Source organism: Lepidothrix coronata, unplaced genomic scaffold (assembly GCF_001604755.1).
Source record: "Lepidothrix coronata isolate B3197 unplaced genomic scaffold, Lepidothrix_coronata-1.0 Scaffold23, whole genome shotgun sequence".
Taxonomy (NCBI): domain Eukaryota; kingdom Metazoa; phylum Chordata; class Aves; order Passeriformes; family Pipridae; genus Lepidothrix; species Lepidothrix coronata.
The window spans coordinates 6,864,363-6,880,724 of NW_016690203.1; the positions used below are offsets into that span (position 1 = coordinate 6,864,363).

Below are 16,362 nucleotides of genomic sequence, written 5' to 3' on the forward strand. Positions count from 1 at the left end.
GAGAGAATGCTCCTAGTACCAAAATCAAGAGCAAGACATTTGACTCCAAGTAATATTCTCTGGAGGATGCACCTAACATCAGGAGAACTTGGACCTGTTTAATACACTACAGTTCATAAAAAAACCCCCACTCTTCCAAACAGTAGCATGGTTTCTACTGGAAAACAGAGGTGAATGTTCCTGTGCCTCTGTCGTGCACCCCACAGCAATCATCCAGCTCCCCATTTCCAGGGCAATCATCAAAACATGTGCAAAGGTACAAAGAATTAGGGTCACTGAAATTCATCTCTGAACTAACAACCCATTCCTCCATCCCTGAGCCTAAGACCTGCCCAGAACCTCCTCAGTGCAACTGGATGGATGCAAAATCCACTCACCCTCTCAACACAAACCAGCACATGTGCGTTTGACACTTACTTGTGCCATCGTCCGGCTCAAAGCTCCCAGTGTTGTTCCACGTGTTGTTGTTGCTATTCCCATAGTTCTCATCCGTGCTGGCTGGCTCAGCATAGTCAGCAGGGTTGAAAGTTCTATAAGAAATACAAAGATGGAAATGTTCACTCTCTCTTGGCTAAATATTTTGAAAGCAACGGATGTTATTCAGAGTCTCACAAGGCAGTTCTTTCAGCACAGGGATGCTTCAGCTATGCTAGCCACCCCCAAATCTAAGTTAGCATGATGCAGTTTGGGACTTATTAACAAAAAAAAATGGGAACACAAATGACTGACACAAACAGTACTATTCATGCACAGACTTATCTTTGCTGTGGTTTGTGCCAGTGAAACTTACCCCATGCCTTGGGCAGAAAATCTTCCCCCTCGCCGTCCAGAGCCACCTGTAAATACACAGACATAGGCACTTCTGAGCATCTCTTGGCTCTATGTCACTGGAAAAAGAAACACTTGAACAACATATAGAGTTCTGATGCCCAGAATATGGAAGTGAAGAGGACCTTCCTGAGTTGATGGGATTTCCAGCATCGTCTTTAGACAGATGGGAATGACCTCAGCTGGCTGGCAGCATGATTAGCAATGCATGATTCCAGGCTCAGATAAGGTTTCCAGCTGGCACAAACCATAAGTACTGAATCCCAGGTTCTGATTTTTGCAGGGTGTGACCTCAGCAACAATTTCTGAGCAGTAGATTTTGTGGAAAAATAAATTTCTGCACCAAGTATTTAAAGCTCAAGCCAGTGATGGTGCTCAGACACACATGTAAGAACAAGGATGCAGGTTCTGTTGCTAACAAGCCATTGACCCACCTGCCAAATAGTCATCTTGGGTTTTTTAACTTCCCACCTCTGTAACAAAGCTCAATTTTTGTTCTAACTCCACAGATGGGATGCAAGAACTAGGTGATGTTTCTAGCATGCTTAGGATGGGGAAGCAACATGTAAACACTACCGATAAGCATAAGGACAGGAAAATTAAAGCGTGTATTTTCAGTTTGGCAATTCCTCCCATAAACGAGGCTTTGGAACCTCATGGAAGATAGATACACTGCTGCCATTCTTCTCCTCCCACCCCCTCGGACCCCAAACCCCATGTGTACCTCGGCCTCGGCCACGTCCCCGCCTCCCTCTTTCTGTGCCTCTTCCAGAAGATCCTCCACTCTTCCCACCATCTAGTCCATTCTCCTGGCCCCGAACTGAAAGACAAAACAATGCAAAGACAATTTCAAGACTCATTCTCCTTTAGTGGGGGTACAAGACCAGACCTCAAACCCCAAAGTGCAGTGGCTGTACAGGGGACCACGTCACCACAGGCTCCCAGAACTTTTGATTTAATCTGATGGTAGTGAGAACGCATCAGATCCACACACATACATACGAATGGTTTTCCTCACAGATGTGCCTGCTTGAGAAGCTTTACAGACAGCTGTTACACAGCACTAAGTGCTTCAGTGGGAGAGTTTTGGGGGCTATGAAAGGGCAGGTCCATACACTCTCTTCCACGGCTGGCACCTCGCCCCCGTCTCGGTGGCCCGCCACGTCGTCTGCTGAAATCCCGCTCCCGCTCCCGGTTTTCTTTGCTTTCTTCACTGGGCTCTGTCTGTCCACTCTCCTTCTGTCCTGAGACACCCTTCTTCTTCCCGACCATTTCCCAGGAATGCTGAAGGTTTGCAGAGGGGAAAGAAATTAATCATAGCTTTATCAATGCAAGATGCAAATACACAGAGATTTAAACATGCTACAGGGTATATAACAAGAGTCTCTGAAGAAATGGTTTCCAGACCAATTTTTTATTTGAGGAGTCTACACACAGCATAGCTTCTTCCTTCAAGGAAAGTTTTCTCACAGCTGACTGGCATGCAGTTTGAAGTAACAGGAGACGACTTTTTCTATTTCTGCACTAAAATTCTTCAGTAGAGAGGGCATGATATTTCCAGAGTTGAAAGCATGGATAAATTTACCTTGTTTAGGGGAAAAAACCCTGCCATTTCACACAGATGACCAAGAGCTCTCAGAATAACCCAGGTAAATGTTCCATAGTGCTCTGCAGTCAACATTTTGGAGTAAGTTCTTCTCTCACATGCAGAGTGATTAACAAAACCCCTCCCGAAACAGCAGCTCAGACAGGAGAGAAGCATCACAGAATTCAACTCATCTCAAGTTCAACTGTAAAAAGTTAAGTGTGCCTCCAGCTCACTGCCATGGGCCTGCACTCATTTATTTTATGACAGTCTGCAGCAGTTTCATACTCTTAAACCGATGCTGCATGCTGGTGAAACAATTAAAAATAGTCACAAGTCATTGACAATCACCTGAAAACACAACTGGCAGGCAAGTCAACAGCTGGTTTTGGATGGCAGCATGCAGGGAGGACAAAACACCCAACAACATAGTGGTACAAACTGCCATCAAACCCAAGGCTCCCAAAGTCTCCCTCCATAGGTATCTTGCTCTAAAGAAAACTTACAAAAATGTTTACTTGGGAAATGTTTACTTGGCATACTGTAATTTAAACCAAACCTAATCCAATTCTAAGGTAACACCTGCTCCTTTACTGTTTCAAATACATTACCAGTAACTAGCTCAGCAGGCAAGCTGTCCTCATCAGCACCAGTGCACCCAAGCAATTAGCAGGGCTGTTTTCTCTCCAAAAATTCCCTTTCCAGGATTGCTGCACAAGCTGAATTCAGGCCAGAAGCAGCTCCAAGACACCTGACCAATGGCAGTGCAGGGACTGCCTGTGCTCAGCGATGTGGCAGCTGCAGGGCCACAGGGCTGGACCAGTGGCAGCCTAGGGCTTTCTCCACCTGCTCCCTGCCTGCCTCTCCACACCCTGCCCTGCACACCTTGTGCTGCTGGGCCTCTCAGCTGCTCCCATAAAGGAAGTGCTGCTCCACAACGCCGGGTGCTGCACCCTGTCCTGGATTCTGCTCTCCCGAGCCATGCGTTTCTCTAGGAAATTAAATCGCTGTGATGGCAGAGGTTTGTTCTCTGACTAGAAGTCACGGGTTACAAGAGATCTGGAGAAAAATACAATCATGGCAGAACTATGCCTCAGCAATGCACATCCATATTATTTCCTTTTCTAAAAAGCTTTTCTAATAGATCTTTTGATCAGTTGTCAATGGCAAGGGCTCTCTAAAGACAAGGAGGAACGGGTACGTGCACTGTATGGAACCTGGCCGGTGCCAAAGCAGAGCACCTGACACTGGGGAGCAGCTGCGATACACACAACATAGTCTGGGGCATCCGGCTCACTCCCCTGTCCCCAAGGGTTCATCACAGGGGAAAAAAATGAGCTAATAGATAATATTGAGAAGTGATATTCAGAGCCTCAACTCTACAAGGAGTTGAGTTGGCTCCAGCCAAACCAGGGTGCCAGGAGGATACCTGTGATCAGTGGCAGTTTGGGAGGATCTGATACTCATAGGCTTTTTTCTGGGCTGTAAGAGAACTTGCAAATCTGCCATCTATACCACAAAAGGAATGACGCCCCACACACAGGCAGAAGGTTCCTCTTAAGCAAGCGCTCACTTGTTCTCGGAGCTGACCTCGGCTTGCTTGAGAGAGGCACCTGTGTGAAGGACAGCAGCCAAGCCCGATTCCACAGAAAACAAACCGCGAAAAGACCCTCAAAACTGTGGCATGGGCAGCAGCACACAAACCAGACAGGACATTGCTGAGAAGTGTTTAGGGCCAGAGACAAAAAAACTATGTTACTCTGACAGAAAGGACCTGACACATACCTGCCTTTCAACACAGGTCACACAGCCCTGGTAGGGAAAGGTACGTTCCTTCACACTCAGTGGTGTGAAAGTACATACAGATGCCACTGCACTGTTGTCAAACTGCTTGGATTCAAAACGAATAGGAAGGAAATGACTTATTGCATTTCCCCCTCTATTCCTTCGAGCCTAGGGCCAAGCTCACAGTCCGTGCAAGGCCACGGAGAGCAGCGTTCAGTAGTCAGGTCACAGTCATGCTTTGCGTGCTCCTGTGGAACTAGTCAGTCGTGGCTCTCCTTATCTTGACATTACAGGATGCCTCACCTGCAAATGTGCAGTGACACTGAGCTAGGCCTCACCAGATTTACAGGCCCCAATCCTACCGTGTCCGGATTGCCCTCCAGCAGCACATTGATGGCTCTGTTGACATCCCCATTGCAGTCATGCAGAGCAATCACACACTCGTCCTGGTTCTTGCCTGTGATGTCAATCAGCTGTAAAGAAGACAACACCACAGTCAACATGTTCCAAACTAAGATGGCATCAAAATGTCTATGGGTCTCTCAGGAGGCAAGTTGAATCCCAAACCAGAAATCCTTAAAAAAAAAAAAAAATTCAGGGCTTGTAAGTCTCCCCAGCCTTCTCAGCTTAACTGCATCCCTCAATGAGGAGTAACTGAGAGTGTGAAAGTTACCATTGTTTCACCATGACCCAACCTATAACCCCCTTTTCCCAGTACAACACTGTCACCTGTGGGAACAAACCGGAAATTCAGCAAGGCAAAAGGTGCTGCTCCTGCATCGGGGCAACCCCAAGCACAAACACAAGCTGGGGAAGAATGGATGGAGAGCAGCCCAGAGGAGGAGGACTCGGAGATGTGGGTTAACATGACCTGGCAATGTGCACTGGGAGCCCAGAAAGCCAACACTTTCCCGGGCTCATCCCCACAGTGTGGGCAGCACGTGAGGGGGGGGATTCTACCCCTCTGCTTTGCTCAGGTAAGACCCCACCTGCGTGCTGCCTCCAGCTCTGGGGCCCCCCAGCACAGGAAGGACGTGGAGCTGCTGGGGCAGGACCAGAGGAGGCCACAGAGGTGCTCTGAGGGCTGGAGCCCCTCTGCTCTGGACACAGGCTGGGAGAGCCATGGGTGTTCAGGCTGGAGAAGAGAGGGTTCCAGAGAAACCTTGGAGCCCCTTCCAGTGCTGAAAGGGGCTCCAAGAGAGTTGGAGATGGACCTTGGACAAGGGTCCGGAGTGATAGAACCAAGGGGAAATGGCTTCCCACTGCCAAAGGTAGGTTGGATATTGGGAAGGAATTCTTCCCTGGGAGGGTGGTGTGGTGAGGCCCTGGCACAGGTTGCCCAGAGAAGCTGTGGCTGCCCCATCCCAGGAAGTGTTCAAGGCCAGGTTGCAGAGGGCTTGGAACAATCTGGACCATGGCACGAAGGTCCTTTCTGACCCAAATCATTCTATGATACAACTCTGTAAAACCAGTCCAAGGAAATTCAGGAAGCAGCCAGATGTGTCCCTCCCACCCCCTCAGCATTCGCAGTCCTTCCAGTATTGATCTTGCCTCCCCGTCAGGGTTCATCTTCACTTTCCACACTCACTTGTTTCACCTTCTCCTCAAAGTCAGCATCGTTGTGGTCCGAAATCATCTGTGCAAGTCGAATCTGTTCCGCAGTGGCCTAAAGAAATCAGATGGATAGAGAGAGCATGGTCAGAGCAGCCCATTTCCAAACTGTCCTCCAAAGGCCATTCCACTTCTCTGAGATTTCTGGAAAGGAATCAGTATGGTAAAGAAAAGGTGCAAACAAGGGTCAGAAAAGGACAGGTCCAGGGGGAAAGTGAGATGAAAAAGGAACAAGGGGATTCTGAAAGAAAGGGAGGTACTGCTGGTTGGCCTTATGACACCAGGGGAGCAGCAGCCACCTGAACCACTTCTGTTTTGGGGCAAACCTTACCACCACCAGAACACCAAGACCCACTGCAGGCAGCTTCTCAGCCACTTGCATTCACTAAAGCGAGGAGGGAACAGTCAGACGGAAACAAAACCAAATCTCAGCGTCGGGTCCCACTCGGAGACACTGACACAAACACCAGCGACAGTGGCTGCCCAATTAACCTGGCTCTGGCAGTTCTTAGGCAAGCCACCCATTAGCACCAGGCCAAGCAGGAGAGCCAGGTCTCCACCTGTAAGCTACCTGGTTTCCATGGACACTGCCCTTACCTGCGGCCGCTGCTTGTGCTGCATCTGGCTCTGTGTCTGTGTCTGCTCCCAGTTCCCCCGGGTTCGGTTAGTGCCCACCGATGTCATCATTTACAGTATATACAAATAACAGTATTTACAAGGTAGAACTCTGTGGTGGGTTGGGGAGAAGAGAGAACAGACTGTTAGAAACCAAAACCAAAAGGCAGCACCAGGGACTGAACAATTGTACGGGCAACACAGCCAGAACACCCGTCGCAGGCCCCCACCCTCCCCACCACTTCCCTAAAACCATGGCAGGCCAGGCTGCCATCACCATGTGCTCCCAGCACAAAACAGCCACTTGCACTTCTCGAGATTTCTCTGCCAATTCCATGGCAGGTTGTTCCAAATGAAACATTTCCTGCATCCACATGGGAGCAAGAAGTAGACTCAGAGTCAGACTGGGTTGGGTTGAAAGGCACCTTAAAGCTCATCCAGTCCCACCTCCTGCCATGGGCAGGGACATGTTCCACTAGCCCAGATTGCTCCGAGCCCCGTCCAGCCTGGCCTTGGACACTTTCAGGGATGGGGCAGCCACAGCTTCTCTAGGCAACCTGTGCCAGGGTCTCACCACCCTCATTGTAAAAAAACCCCTTCCTTCGCTAATCTAGATCAACCCTCCTTCAGTTTGAAGCCATTTCCCGGACTTGGGGCAAAGGGTTTAATGACTTGCTGTTGAAACACATGTGTGAGCGAGCACGGATTTGCCATGAGCTCATGGTGAGTCTGTGGCCATCAAATGGAGCAGGAATGCTTGAAGAAAGCACCAAAGAAACTTCACTTGGAGAACAGAGCATCTCAGAGCCTCAGACACTTCAACTACTTCTCCTTTCTTGCCTTCAAAGCAGAGCAGGGGAAGCAAAAACACTCCAGGAATAAGTGGTGCTACAGGCCTATGGAATTTTTTTTTTTAAAGAAAACCTGCCCTTGCAGAACTGCCTATTTTTGCATGCTTCAGTTATTCCCCCAAATTGGAAATACTAAGTTTTCTAGATTAAAAACATACCAAAAAGTGAACTAGATGTCAGCAAGCAACAGCCAGTAACATCATTAGATAACTGCTTGAGGCAAAAAATCCCAGGGAGAGTTCAGGCCAATGAGCGTCCAAAGCAAGTGGAGTTTTCTAACCTCACACTGGGCCTCAGGGCAGAGCCCAAGCTGGAGGTGAGGGGAGGTGGTTTAGAAGGGGATTGGCACTGAGTCGTTTTACCCTGCCTAGCGCCTTCCAGGCACAAGGAATGCCAGTGACATCCCATGGCACTTGGCAGGACTCACAACTTCCAAGCCCCCGAAATCTCAATAATCACAGAACTCACAGTTTTGTATTTCGTTACCAAGAGCGTGAAGCCTTCCCCCAAAGCAGCAGGGTCTGCTCCAGGTGCCTGGGACAGGGGAAGGAGCCATGGATGGAGCATGAGAGCAAGGAGGAAAGCTGAGTGGGACAATCCGACCTGTGCACACGGGCAGGGCAGCACAGGGAGAGACCTGGTGTGCCAGGCAGGGAAGCTCAGCAGCAGCATTAGCAAACATCCCAGGAAACACTGGGGAATCTCCTGTGGAAGTCTGCAAGTACCCGCCTGGGTGAGAAATGCTTCCTGAGAGCAGGGAGACACCAATATTGCCCTGCACTGGATGCATACCCCCCGTGCCTGCTCCAACCTGTGCCCAGCATTTCTCCATAGGCAAGTTTTTGTGCCATTGCTCCCACAGTTCCCAACAAAACCCCTGAAATCCCCCCTTTGTAGTCACCCACACCTCATGGCAACTTAATACCACAGTTTTCCTACTATACAGTGCCAAGGTCTCTTATCAGGAAATGATCCAAGCTACCTGTGCGGCCATCAGGAGACCCCAAGCTGTGGGGGAAGAGCACCCCGAGGTGGAAGCAGACAGCCTCCAGCCCCCAGCCATCCCCTCCGTGCAGGCTTCTTCCCCACGTTATTTATTTTTGCTCACCATCGCTATGTCTCCTCCAGCTTCAAGCTCCATGCACAATTTGTCATACTAAACCAACCTGACAGCAGAGGGAAGTGATCCTGCATGTCCACAGGAACCCAACCTGCAGCTCCCCTGGGCCACAGTTCCAGCAGGCTGAGTTCAAACCTTGTGCAGCACCCAGGCATTTTGTTCAGCAGCTGCCACGCTCTGCTCTGCCCAGTTGCCATCACTGCCACAAGTAACACCAGTGTTTGGGTCCTCTAACGTGCAAAAAACATCTACAATAGAAATCTCAGCCAGGCCCTGACCCTGCCAAGGCTGGCAGGTGAGGGAGTGCCCCCATGCAGACTCCACAGCTGCCTTAAGGAAAGAGAAATTTGGCTAGTGATAACTTATTCCTCAGTGGGGGAACTTGAGCCTGGCTTAGGGGCAGCACTGAAGCATGGAACATGGTTATTCTGACGCCTGCGCAGTTTTCCAGTTTGGAGCTGTCCTCACCAAAAGCCAGTCCACACCACAGCACTGGCATTAAAGGGGGCAGCTACAGGTCAATGGGCCAGTGTTGCCCTCGGACAGGGCTTAGGGAAAACAAAACTACAGGCTACAACACCCTCTGCTCAAAGACATTGCATCAAACGTGATGTGCTCGGCTGACCCCTTTTCCTTCTCAGACCACACCACTGCCCGCCTGCCAGGCCTAGGGAGGAGAGCCTCAGCTACACAGGTGAAGTGTGGAGTCTCCAGAAGAAGAGGGGATACAAAAATGTAACAAACTTCATTTTATTAGAAACATCAGGTAAGTTACAGATTCAGAACCAGGATCTGCGGGTCCCATGGCTGTGCCAGATCTGCTGGCTGCCGCTGGGCGAGTCCTGGCACATCCCAGCCTCAGTTTCCCTTATCTGTTAAATACAGAAAAATTGGTATTTCCAGCCCATTCCAACAATGCTTAATTAACAACTGCAGAAGGCTTCGAAGCCCCAGAGAAAAGGACCAGAGAGGGCAAAGAGCATTTGGAAAGATTTTCCCACACTGTGAGGCAGAACAAGCACCCAAAAGAGGGTTATCGGTGTGAGAGTTTTTTCCCCGGAGCAAAAACATGGCAGCTGCAGACCGAGTCACCCCCCGCACGTGCAGTGCACGAACTTTTGGGGAGATACCTCCGGATATGCCACCAGAGACCCCGTGGTGGTACCGATGGGCAGCGCTTTACCGGGGAGACTCTCCGGTCGGAGGGCGCAGGCAGAGCCCCCCGACCGGAATGGAGGAACCTGGAGGGCGGGCCGCGCTCGCGGGCCGGGGCTCCTCTAGGACCCCCGGACCGGCGTCGCCCGCGGATTTCCCGTGGGCCGCGGGGCCCACCCCGGCCACGGCCCCCGGGGCGCCACCGAGGAGCGGTGCCGGCAGCGGGCCCGGCGGCCCGTGAGGAGCCCGGCGGGGCGGGAGCTCGGCTCCCATTGTTACCGTCGGCACCGGCGGGGCCGGGCGGGCCGCGGGAGCGCGGCAGGGCCCGGAGCCGCCCGACCCCGCGGCACACAATGGGGGCCGAACGGCCGGAGCGGGCCGGAGCGAACCGGAGGGCGCCGGCGGGGCCGGGGCGGGAGCCCCCGCGGCGGCGCCAGGCCGGGCCCGCACCAGGGAGGCGGGCGAGTTCGGGCCGCTTCCGCCCTCATGGCCGCGGCCGCCATTTCACCCCCCCTGCCGCCCGCCTGCCCGCACCCGGCCCGCCCGCACCCGGCCCGCCCGCCCGCCTCACCTGCGGCGGCCGCGCGCGCTACGCCAGCCCCCGGCCGCGGCCCGGCCCACTAGGCCGCGCGGGGCCCAGCGGCGGCGCCGGGGCGCGGAGCCGCCTCCGGAGCGCGGCGGGACCGGGCGGGCCGTGGGGCGGCGGTGGCGGCGGAAGGGCCGGGCGGGCCGTAGGGCAGCGGCGGGGGGTGCCCGGCGGGGAAGGGGCGGGCTCGGGGGCCGCGCGGTACCGGAGCCGCCACCGCCGCCGCCGCAACTTTACCTGGGTCCGCCCGCACTGACAACTCCCCCGGCCCCGCCCCCGGCACGTGACCGCGCGGGGAGGGGCCGCGCGCGCTGCGCTGGCGCCGCGCGGGGACACGTGACCGCGGCTCCCCCCTCTCCTCCTCCTCGGTCACGTGCCGCGGGCTGCAGGGCGGGTTCGCGGCCGCCATGTTGTGCGGCCCCGGGCCAGGCCGGGCATGGCGGGGGCCGGCAGCAACTGGCTCTCGGGGGTCAACGTGGTGCTGGTCATGGCCTACGGCAGCCTGGTGAGGGCCGGCGGGGTGGGCTGGGGCCGACGCGGGGCTGACGTGCCCGTGCGGGGCGTTCCGGGCGTGTCCGCGGAGCCGGGCCGCTCATGTCCGTGCGGCCCCGGTGAGGCCGCTCCCGGCGTGTCCACGAGACTCCCGTGGAGTCCGTAACGCGCCCGTCGGGCAGGTCTCGGGCTGTTCGTGGGGAACCCCTCGGAGCCTGGCTCGGGGCCCTCAGGGGCCTGGGCTGGACCGCCCGTAAGCTCCTGGCGTCGGTAAGGCGGGGGGAGGACGTGGGTGGGAGCCTCTGTGGAGGCTGGGGGTCTGTGGGGCCGGGCTGGGTGTCCGCGAGGCTCCCGGGGGACTGAAGCGAGACCCTTGTGCCCGCTGGGGTTGGAGGGCTGAGAAGGGGGAGTCGGTGGGCTGGGTTATCTGTGACACCCCCCGGCTCATGCTTGACCCCCCGCCCCGCTGTGGCTCCTTAGGTGTTCGTGCTGCTCTTCATCTTCGTGAAGCGCCAGATCATGCGCTTCGCCATGAAATCCCGCCGCGGCCCCCACGTGCCTGTGGGACAGCATGCGCCCAAGGTGGGTGCACTCCATCCCCTGTGCTCTGAGGGACGGGCAGGGGCTGCTCCAGCAGCAGAGCTGCCACCGTGGAGTAGCAGTAGGGCAGCGGGGAGGGAGCAGTTTGTGTAAGGCCTGTTCTTATCCTTGTGATCCCACAATCTAAGTGAACATGTCGGGTTTTTTCCTGCTGTGCAGGATTTAAAGGAGGAGATCGACATTCGACTATCAAGGGTGCAGGACATCAAGTACGAACCACGGCTGCTGGCTGAGGACGATGGCCGGCTCCTGCAGTTGGAGACACCAGGTACTGTCCCACAGTTGTTGTTCCCCTGGGGCCAAGTTGCATTTTTGGCTGCTCACGTTGGTGTCCTGTCACATGAGATGGTGTCTCTGCTCCTGTTTTCCCTTTCTCCGCCTCCCTCCAAGGTTTGCAGAGCTCTCAGTTTGTTCTTTCCCGTTTCCCAGGCTGCTATAACTACCTGTACAGGATGAAGGCACTGGATGCAATCAGGACATCAGGTAAGGGAGCTCGGAGCAAGAGGGTGCAGAGAGACCCTGAGTGAGGGAGATGAGGGTGTCAACAGCCCTGTGGGGAGGCTCCAGGTCCTCGCTGAAGAGCAGCAGTCATTTCTCCCCCCCAGGGCTGGTGGCCTGAGGGTCAGCCTGCCCCGTGCTCTGGGGTCATCCGGCAAACAGGGGCAGCAGGTGTGGAGGGAAGTTTATCCAGCCAGCAGCTCCTGACTGTGGGGGTGAGCACAAGCATTTCCACCTGTGCTTCAGCCAGTTGTGTTGTGCCTTTTTACAGAAATCCCATTTCAAGCAGAGGGCCGGTACCCAAAGTCTTTAATAGGGAAGAACTTCTGTGCCTACCTGCTGGAACTACGGAATTCCAGCGCCTCCTTCAAAGGCATCCGCAAAGCCTTGATCGACACCTTGCTGGATGGGTACGAAAGTGCCCGCTATGGCACTGGGGTGAGTGCTGGTGTGGCATTGCTGGCCCTGTGAGGTGTTCCTGTGCTCCGCCCTGGCTGCATCCCTTGTTCCTGTGGCTTGGCTTCATCCTTCTCTTCCTGTGCTCCAGCCTGGCTGCATCCCCACAGCAGTGTGGGGCTGTTCCTGTGCTCCAGCCTGGCTGCTGGGGCTGAGGTCACACTGTAACCTCAGCTGGGTTTTCCGTGATCTTCTCTGTTTGTATCCAGGTCTTTGGGAAAGCAGAATATCTGAAGTACCAGGAAGCTCTGAACGAGCTGGCGAACATGTAAGTGCTGCTGCCCGGGCACGGTAGTGGGTTCCTGGTCCATAGCAGCCCATGGGGGAGGTGTGAACAGAGACAGGTTTTGGGGCACATCCAGCGTCCAAGACGGGGGCTGTTTGTGCCCGTCCGTGCCTCTGAGTTCACTCCCTCCTTGCAGCCTGCCTGTTAATGGAGTTTTGGGTTTGTTCCATGGTCACAGTCCACATTCCTACTTGTCCCTGGCACTTTGAGCCAGGGCTTTGTGCATGACCACTGGCCTTAGATTTCAAGACCTCAGTGAGCGCCGTCACCCCGAGGGCAGAGTTGCCTCATGTCGGACAGACGGACACGCAGCTGAGTGGCTCCTCTGGGGCGGCGGCAGCGGTGACAGTGCCTCTTCTCTGCCCACAGCACCAAGGCCCGGGGGGGCAGCAGCCAGCGGCAGCACCAGTCAGCAGCAAAGGACCTCACCCTGTCCCCTGAAGTCTCCAACCCCACCACCATCCAGGTCACCTACCTGCCTTCCAGCCAGAAGAGCAAACGTGCCAAACACTTCCTGGAGCTGAAGAGCTTCAAGGACAACTACAACACGCTGGAGAGCACCCTGTGAGCACGTGGGGCCTGGTGCAGTGCGTGTGCAGGCAGCACTGGGAGGAAGCAGCTGCGCTCTCAGATCTCCCCTTCACACCACATCTCCGTTCCGACTGCTGGAACTCGGCCCTTGCCAGAAGCCCATTCCAGAGCAGTGTACCTGCCTGCTGAGCCCGAGGGGATTGGCCCCACAGCCTCCTCTGCCACAGTCTTGTGACACTCCAGGCTTTGAGTCCTGCACCGTCTTGGACCCTGTGAATAAACTGATTAGCTTGATCTTATTTATAAAGACACGGATCCCAGCCAGCACCCCCCTGTGCCCGTCCTTCGCCACAGCAGCTGGCGGGAACTGATGTCTGTCCGTTCTGTCCATGTGGGTCTTGGGATCTGGAGCCACCTGCCTGTCCTTTCTCAAGGGTGAACACTTTTCCCCGTGTCCCTGTTGTTCCTGCTGTCAGCCCTGTGTGCCCAGCCTGCCTGTGTGCCCAGCTGGGGTGTAAATAGTTTGGTGCCCGTTCTCAGCACCGCAGCCAAGCTGCTGCTTCAGGCTGCAGTTTCTACTCATTCTACTGCAACTGGGCATTTGGGGACGTCTTGAGAGGACAAACCAGCGTCAAGTGTCCCGTCTGTCCTGCCAAGGGGGTGTTTGCTCCCACTCTCACCAGCGCCTCGCGTGCCAGCAGCTGCTGAGCCCCCAGGGCCGAGAGCTTGCAGCCCCCACCTTGAGTCTGCGTCTGCCAGGCCGAGGGCAGCGCTGGCAGCTCACCCGTCACCACGGCATGGGCAGCACAGGGTGGAGGGCACAGACCTCGCATAGGCCTCGGCACTTTTTAATTATGTTTAATAAAATGACAGTTTAGCCTGAGCAGATTGTGTGCCACCAGCCTCTGACTGCAGGGGCCCGTTGCTGCTGGATCCGGGGCTGTGTCCCTCCAAGGTGCTGCTACAAAGGTAACCAGGATACTGTTTATGGTGGCCAGGTTGCTGCCATTACAGCTGTGGTAGTTGGGATGCCATTACAGTAACCGGCATGCAGTTATGGTAACCAGGATGACACCATTCCAGTAACTGGAACGCTGTAACAGGCTTCCGTTACTGCCATGGTAACCAGGCTGCCGTTACTGCCAGGGTATCCAATGGGTGTGGCCCGTGTAGAGGGCAGTTGCAGGGTCCCTGTGGCACCAGCTATGGCAGTGCCAAACAGCCAGAGCTGCTCCCTGCAGGGGGAGAAGGTTGGACAGAGCAGGGGCTGGGAAGGTGGGAGCTGTCCTTGGGCTCCTGGGAGCAAGTGGAGACAGTGGGGTGCCGTGTCCCTTGGTGCAGGTTAAACCCTAGACCCCACAAACGTGCTCTTTGGTTGCAGGTCCAGGAGAAGGGGAGTGCTGGCACAGGGCTGCTGGAGAGGTAGAGCTGGCAAAGAGCCCTAGGGGCCAACCCCCCCCATGCTGGGGGTCCGTGGGTGATGGGGGAGACATCCCCGGCCTGCCCACTCTCTGTCTCCACAGCTGTGGGCAGGGGCCCAGGGAGCACTCACGGTGCTGGGCCTCAGCCCACGGGGTGCTGCAGTGGATCATGGAGTCACGGCTGAAGCGGCACGTGGAGTTGGAGCTGCATCTCGCAGGCAGGGAGCAGGCAGCGGTGAGGCCTGGCATTGGTTGGATGCAGCTGGGTCCTCCCAGCGCTGTGCTGCTTGGATGGTTGGGATGGCCCCCTCGTCCTGCTCCACCACGTTCTAGGGGACAGTGTCCCCCAGCACTGGTGAGCCAGGGTGACGTGGAGGTTCAGCACAGCCCCTGTGCCCAGCAGATCCGCCAAGATGCCCTGTACCAACTCTTCCAGGATGAGCATCAGCAGCACCAGCAGGAGCTGAGCCGGCTGGGGAAAGCCTTCTATGTAGAGCGGCTCTGAGTGCTCAGCGCAGCACTGGCCTGGCATCCCCTGGCTTCTGGCTGGGAATAAAACATGTTGAGCAAAACGGGGGCTGTGTCTGCTGCATGTGGGGCGTGGGACAGCCTGGGGCAGTGGTGGGGGGAAGATGCAGCTCATCACGATTCCTGTGGCTGGGGTTCAGACATGTTGCCCGCAATCCTCCACGGGTTGCACCCTGCACACTTGGTCCTGTCCATGGCTGTGCCAGGAGATGGCAGCACGGCCAGCATGCCTTGCCAGCCCCAGTGCTCCTCCGCGCTGGGTCCCACTCCTAGCACAGGTCCTGCCGTGCCCTGTCGTGTGCCACGGTGCTCCTGGCCATGTGGCACAGCCCTGCAGCAGCAGGGAGAGAAGCCTGGCTGGGCTGGGTGTGATGTTCCCTGTCCCCACATTCAGGTGCCCCCAGACCACTGTCTGCTCCCAGCTGGGGGGGACCTGTCCCTGGCCTCCTGTCCCTGCTGCCTGTGCCCGACCTTGGTGTCTCCCAGCCCCAGGGCCCATCAGTGCCTGCCCTGGCTCTACTTATTGACAGGGCTGGGGGCCGCTGGGCCGGCACCCCCCACCCACAGCCCTTCATTAGCTCAGCTGTCGGGCTGCATCACATCAGCTGCTGCCGCACGCGCGCCCCCGGCTCTGGCACCGCTGCTGCCACGTGTGTCCCTGCTGTCCCCACTGCCACCTCACCTTGCGGCCACCCCGTGGGGCCAGAGCCCCTGACCCCCCAGCCCAGGCTGTGCCCCTGTCCTCCCCATGGCACTCAGGGCTCTGGCTGTCCCACATCCTGGCCCACTGATCACCCAAAGCTTGGGCCCCCACAGAGCCCCCAACGCCATTCCCAAGGTTGGTGCATCCTGCTGCAGCAAAGCACCACTGTGGTGTGGGGAGACACATGCCTCCAGCACCCCAAGACACCCCGTGTGCCCTTGTGGCTGGATGTCACCCCCCAGGTCCCAGTGGCCACCCCAGTGTGGGGCAGGGTGCTGCCTCTGTCACACAGCATGAGAGGGGTCACATCCCCAACACGAGTGGGGTGGGGTGACAGCCCCTCCAGCTGCCCCATGGAGGAGACGCTCCTGTGGGTCCCAGCAGCTCTCCCAAAGCAAGGGGATGTGGGGCACAGCCCCCCTGTGCTGATGGGGCCCGTCCTTGGGCAGGGTCGTGCACAGCCCCTAGGTGTCACAGGGCCCGCAGGCCAGGGCTGGCCCCCGGTATCGACAGCCTTGCTAATGATGGGGAGTGTGACCGGAGGCAGGAGCAGGCGGTGCGGGGCCATCGACCGCATTGAGCGGCACCGCTCGGCTGCAAGGGCGCAGGGGTCCGCAGAGGGGCAGGGGGATGTCAATGGGTGGTAATTAATGGGAACGAGGCCACGTGTGCAGGGCCGGGGCGCTCGCTGGCCGCATCCCCCCGTCGGGT

At 56.2% G+C, this 16,362-nt stretch overlaps 3 protein-coding genes across 3 annotated transcripts in view; 2 read left to right on the top strand and 1 right to left on the bottom strand.

Annotated features, from left to right (window-relative positions):
* Positions 1-6,885, bottom strand: part of UBAP2L (ubiquitin associated protein 2 like) — a 25,487-nt gene extending 18,602 nt beyond the window's left edge. Inside the window, exons 1-7 of the mRNA XM_017808386.1 lie at positions 6,407-6,885; positions 5,787-5,864; positions 4,561-4,671; positions 1,944-2,112; positions 1,553-1,648; positions 791-836; positions 418-530 (exon numbers count right to left, since the gene is read on the bottom strand). Coding sequence (XP_017663875.1) covers positions 418-530; positions 791-836; positions 1,553-1,648; positions 1,944-2,112; positions 4,561-4,671; positions 5,787-5,864; positions 6,407-6,496 — 703 coding nt within the window. The 5' untranslated portion in view covers positions 6,497-6,885. The remainder of the gene's footprint in view (positions 1-417; positions 531-790; positions 837-1,552; positions 1,649-1,943; positions 2,113-4,560; positions 4,672-5,786; positions 5,865-6,406) is intronic.
* A 3,621-nt stretch (positions 6,886-10,506) lies between these two features.
* On the top strand, positions 10,507-13,159 carry CUNH1orf43 (chromosome unknown C1orf43 homolog). Its single transcript, XM_017808631.1, has 7 exons — positions 10,507-10,641; positions 11,109-11,210; positions 11,388-11,496; positions 11,658-11,711; positions 11,998-12,164; positions 12,392-12,450; positions 12,838-13,159. Exons 1-7 carry the CDS (start codon positions 10,573-10,575, stop codon positions 13,034-13,036), a joined length of 759 nt encoding a protein of 252 aa, XP_017664120.1. The 5' UTR covers positions 10,507-10,572; the 3' UTR covers positions 13,037-13,159.
* A 46-nt stretch (positions 13,160-13,205) lies between these two features.
* Positions 13,206-14,992, top strand: CUNH1orf189 (chromosome unknown C1orf189 homolog). The gene is made up of 4 exons (XM_017808632.1): positions 13,206-14,249; positions 14,381-14,421; positions 14,523-14,655; positions 14,824-14,992. The coding sequence occupies exons 1-4, from the start codon at positions 14,118-14,120 to the stop codon at positions 14,923-14,925; spliced, it is 408 nt and encodes a 135-aa protein (XP_017664121.1). The 5' UTR covers positions 13,206-14,117; the 3' UTR covers positions 14,926-14,992.
* The last annotated feature ends 1,370 nt before the right edge of the window (positions 14,993-16,362 follow it).

What these genes read in the sequence shown, in the direction of transcription:
- CUNH1orf43 (XM_017808631.1), top strand. Translation starts at nt 10,573, where the DNA reads ATGGCGGGGGCCGGCAGCAACTGGCTCTCGGGGGTCAACGTGGTGCTG. An exon ending in GTGCCCGCTATGGCACTGGG is followed by an intron (nt 12,165 to 12,391) that starts GTGAGTGCTGGT and finishes GTTTGTATCCAG; the next exon opens with GTCTTTGGGAAAGCAGAATA. An exon ending in CTGAACGAGCTGGCGAACAT is followed by an intron (nt 12,451 to 12,837) that starts GTAAGTGCTGCT and finishes CTCTGCCCACAG; the next exon opens with CACCAAGGCCCGGGGGGGCA.
- CUNH1orf189 (XM_017808632.1), top strand. Translation starts at nt 14,118, where the DNA reads ATGGTAACCAGGCTGCCGTTACTGCCAGGGTATCCAATGGGTGTGGCC. An exon ending in GCTCCCTGCAGGGGGAGAAG is followed by an intron (nt 14,250 to 14,380) that starts GTTGGACAGAGC and finishes CTTTGGTTGCAG; the next exon opens with GTCCAGGAGAAGGGGAGTGC. An exon ending in GGCACAGGGCTGCTGGAGAG is followed by an intron (nt 14,422 to 14,522) that starts GTAGAGCTGGCA and finishes CTGTCTCCACAG; the next exon opens with CTGTGGGCAGGGGCCCAGGG.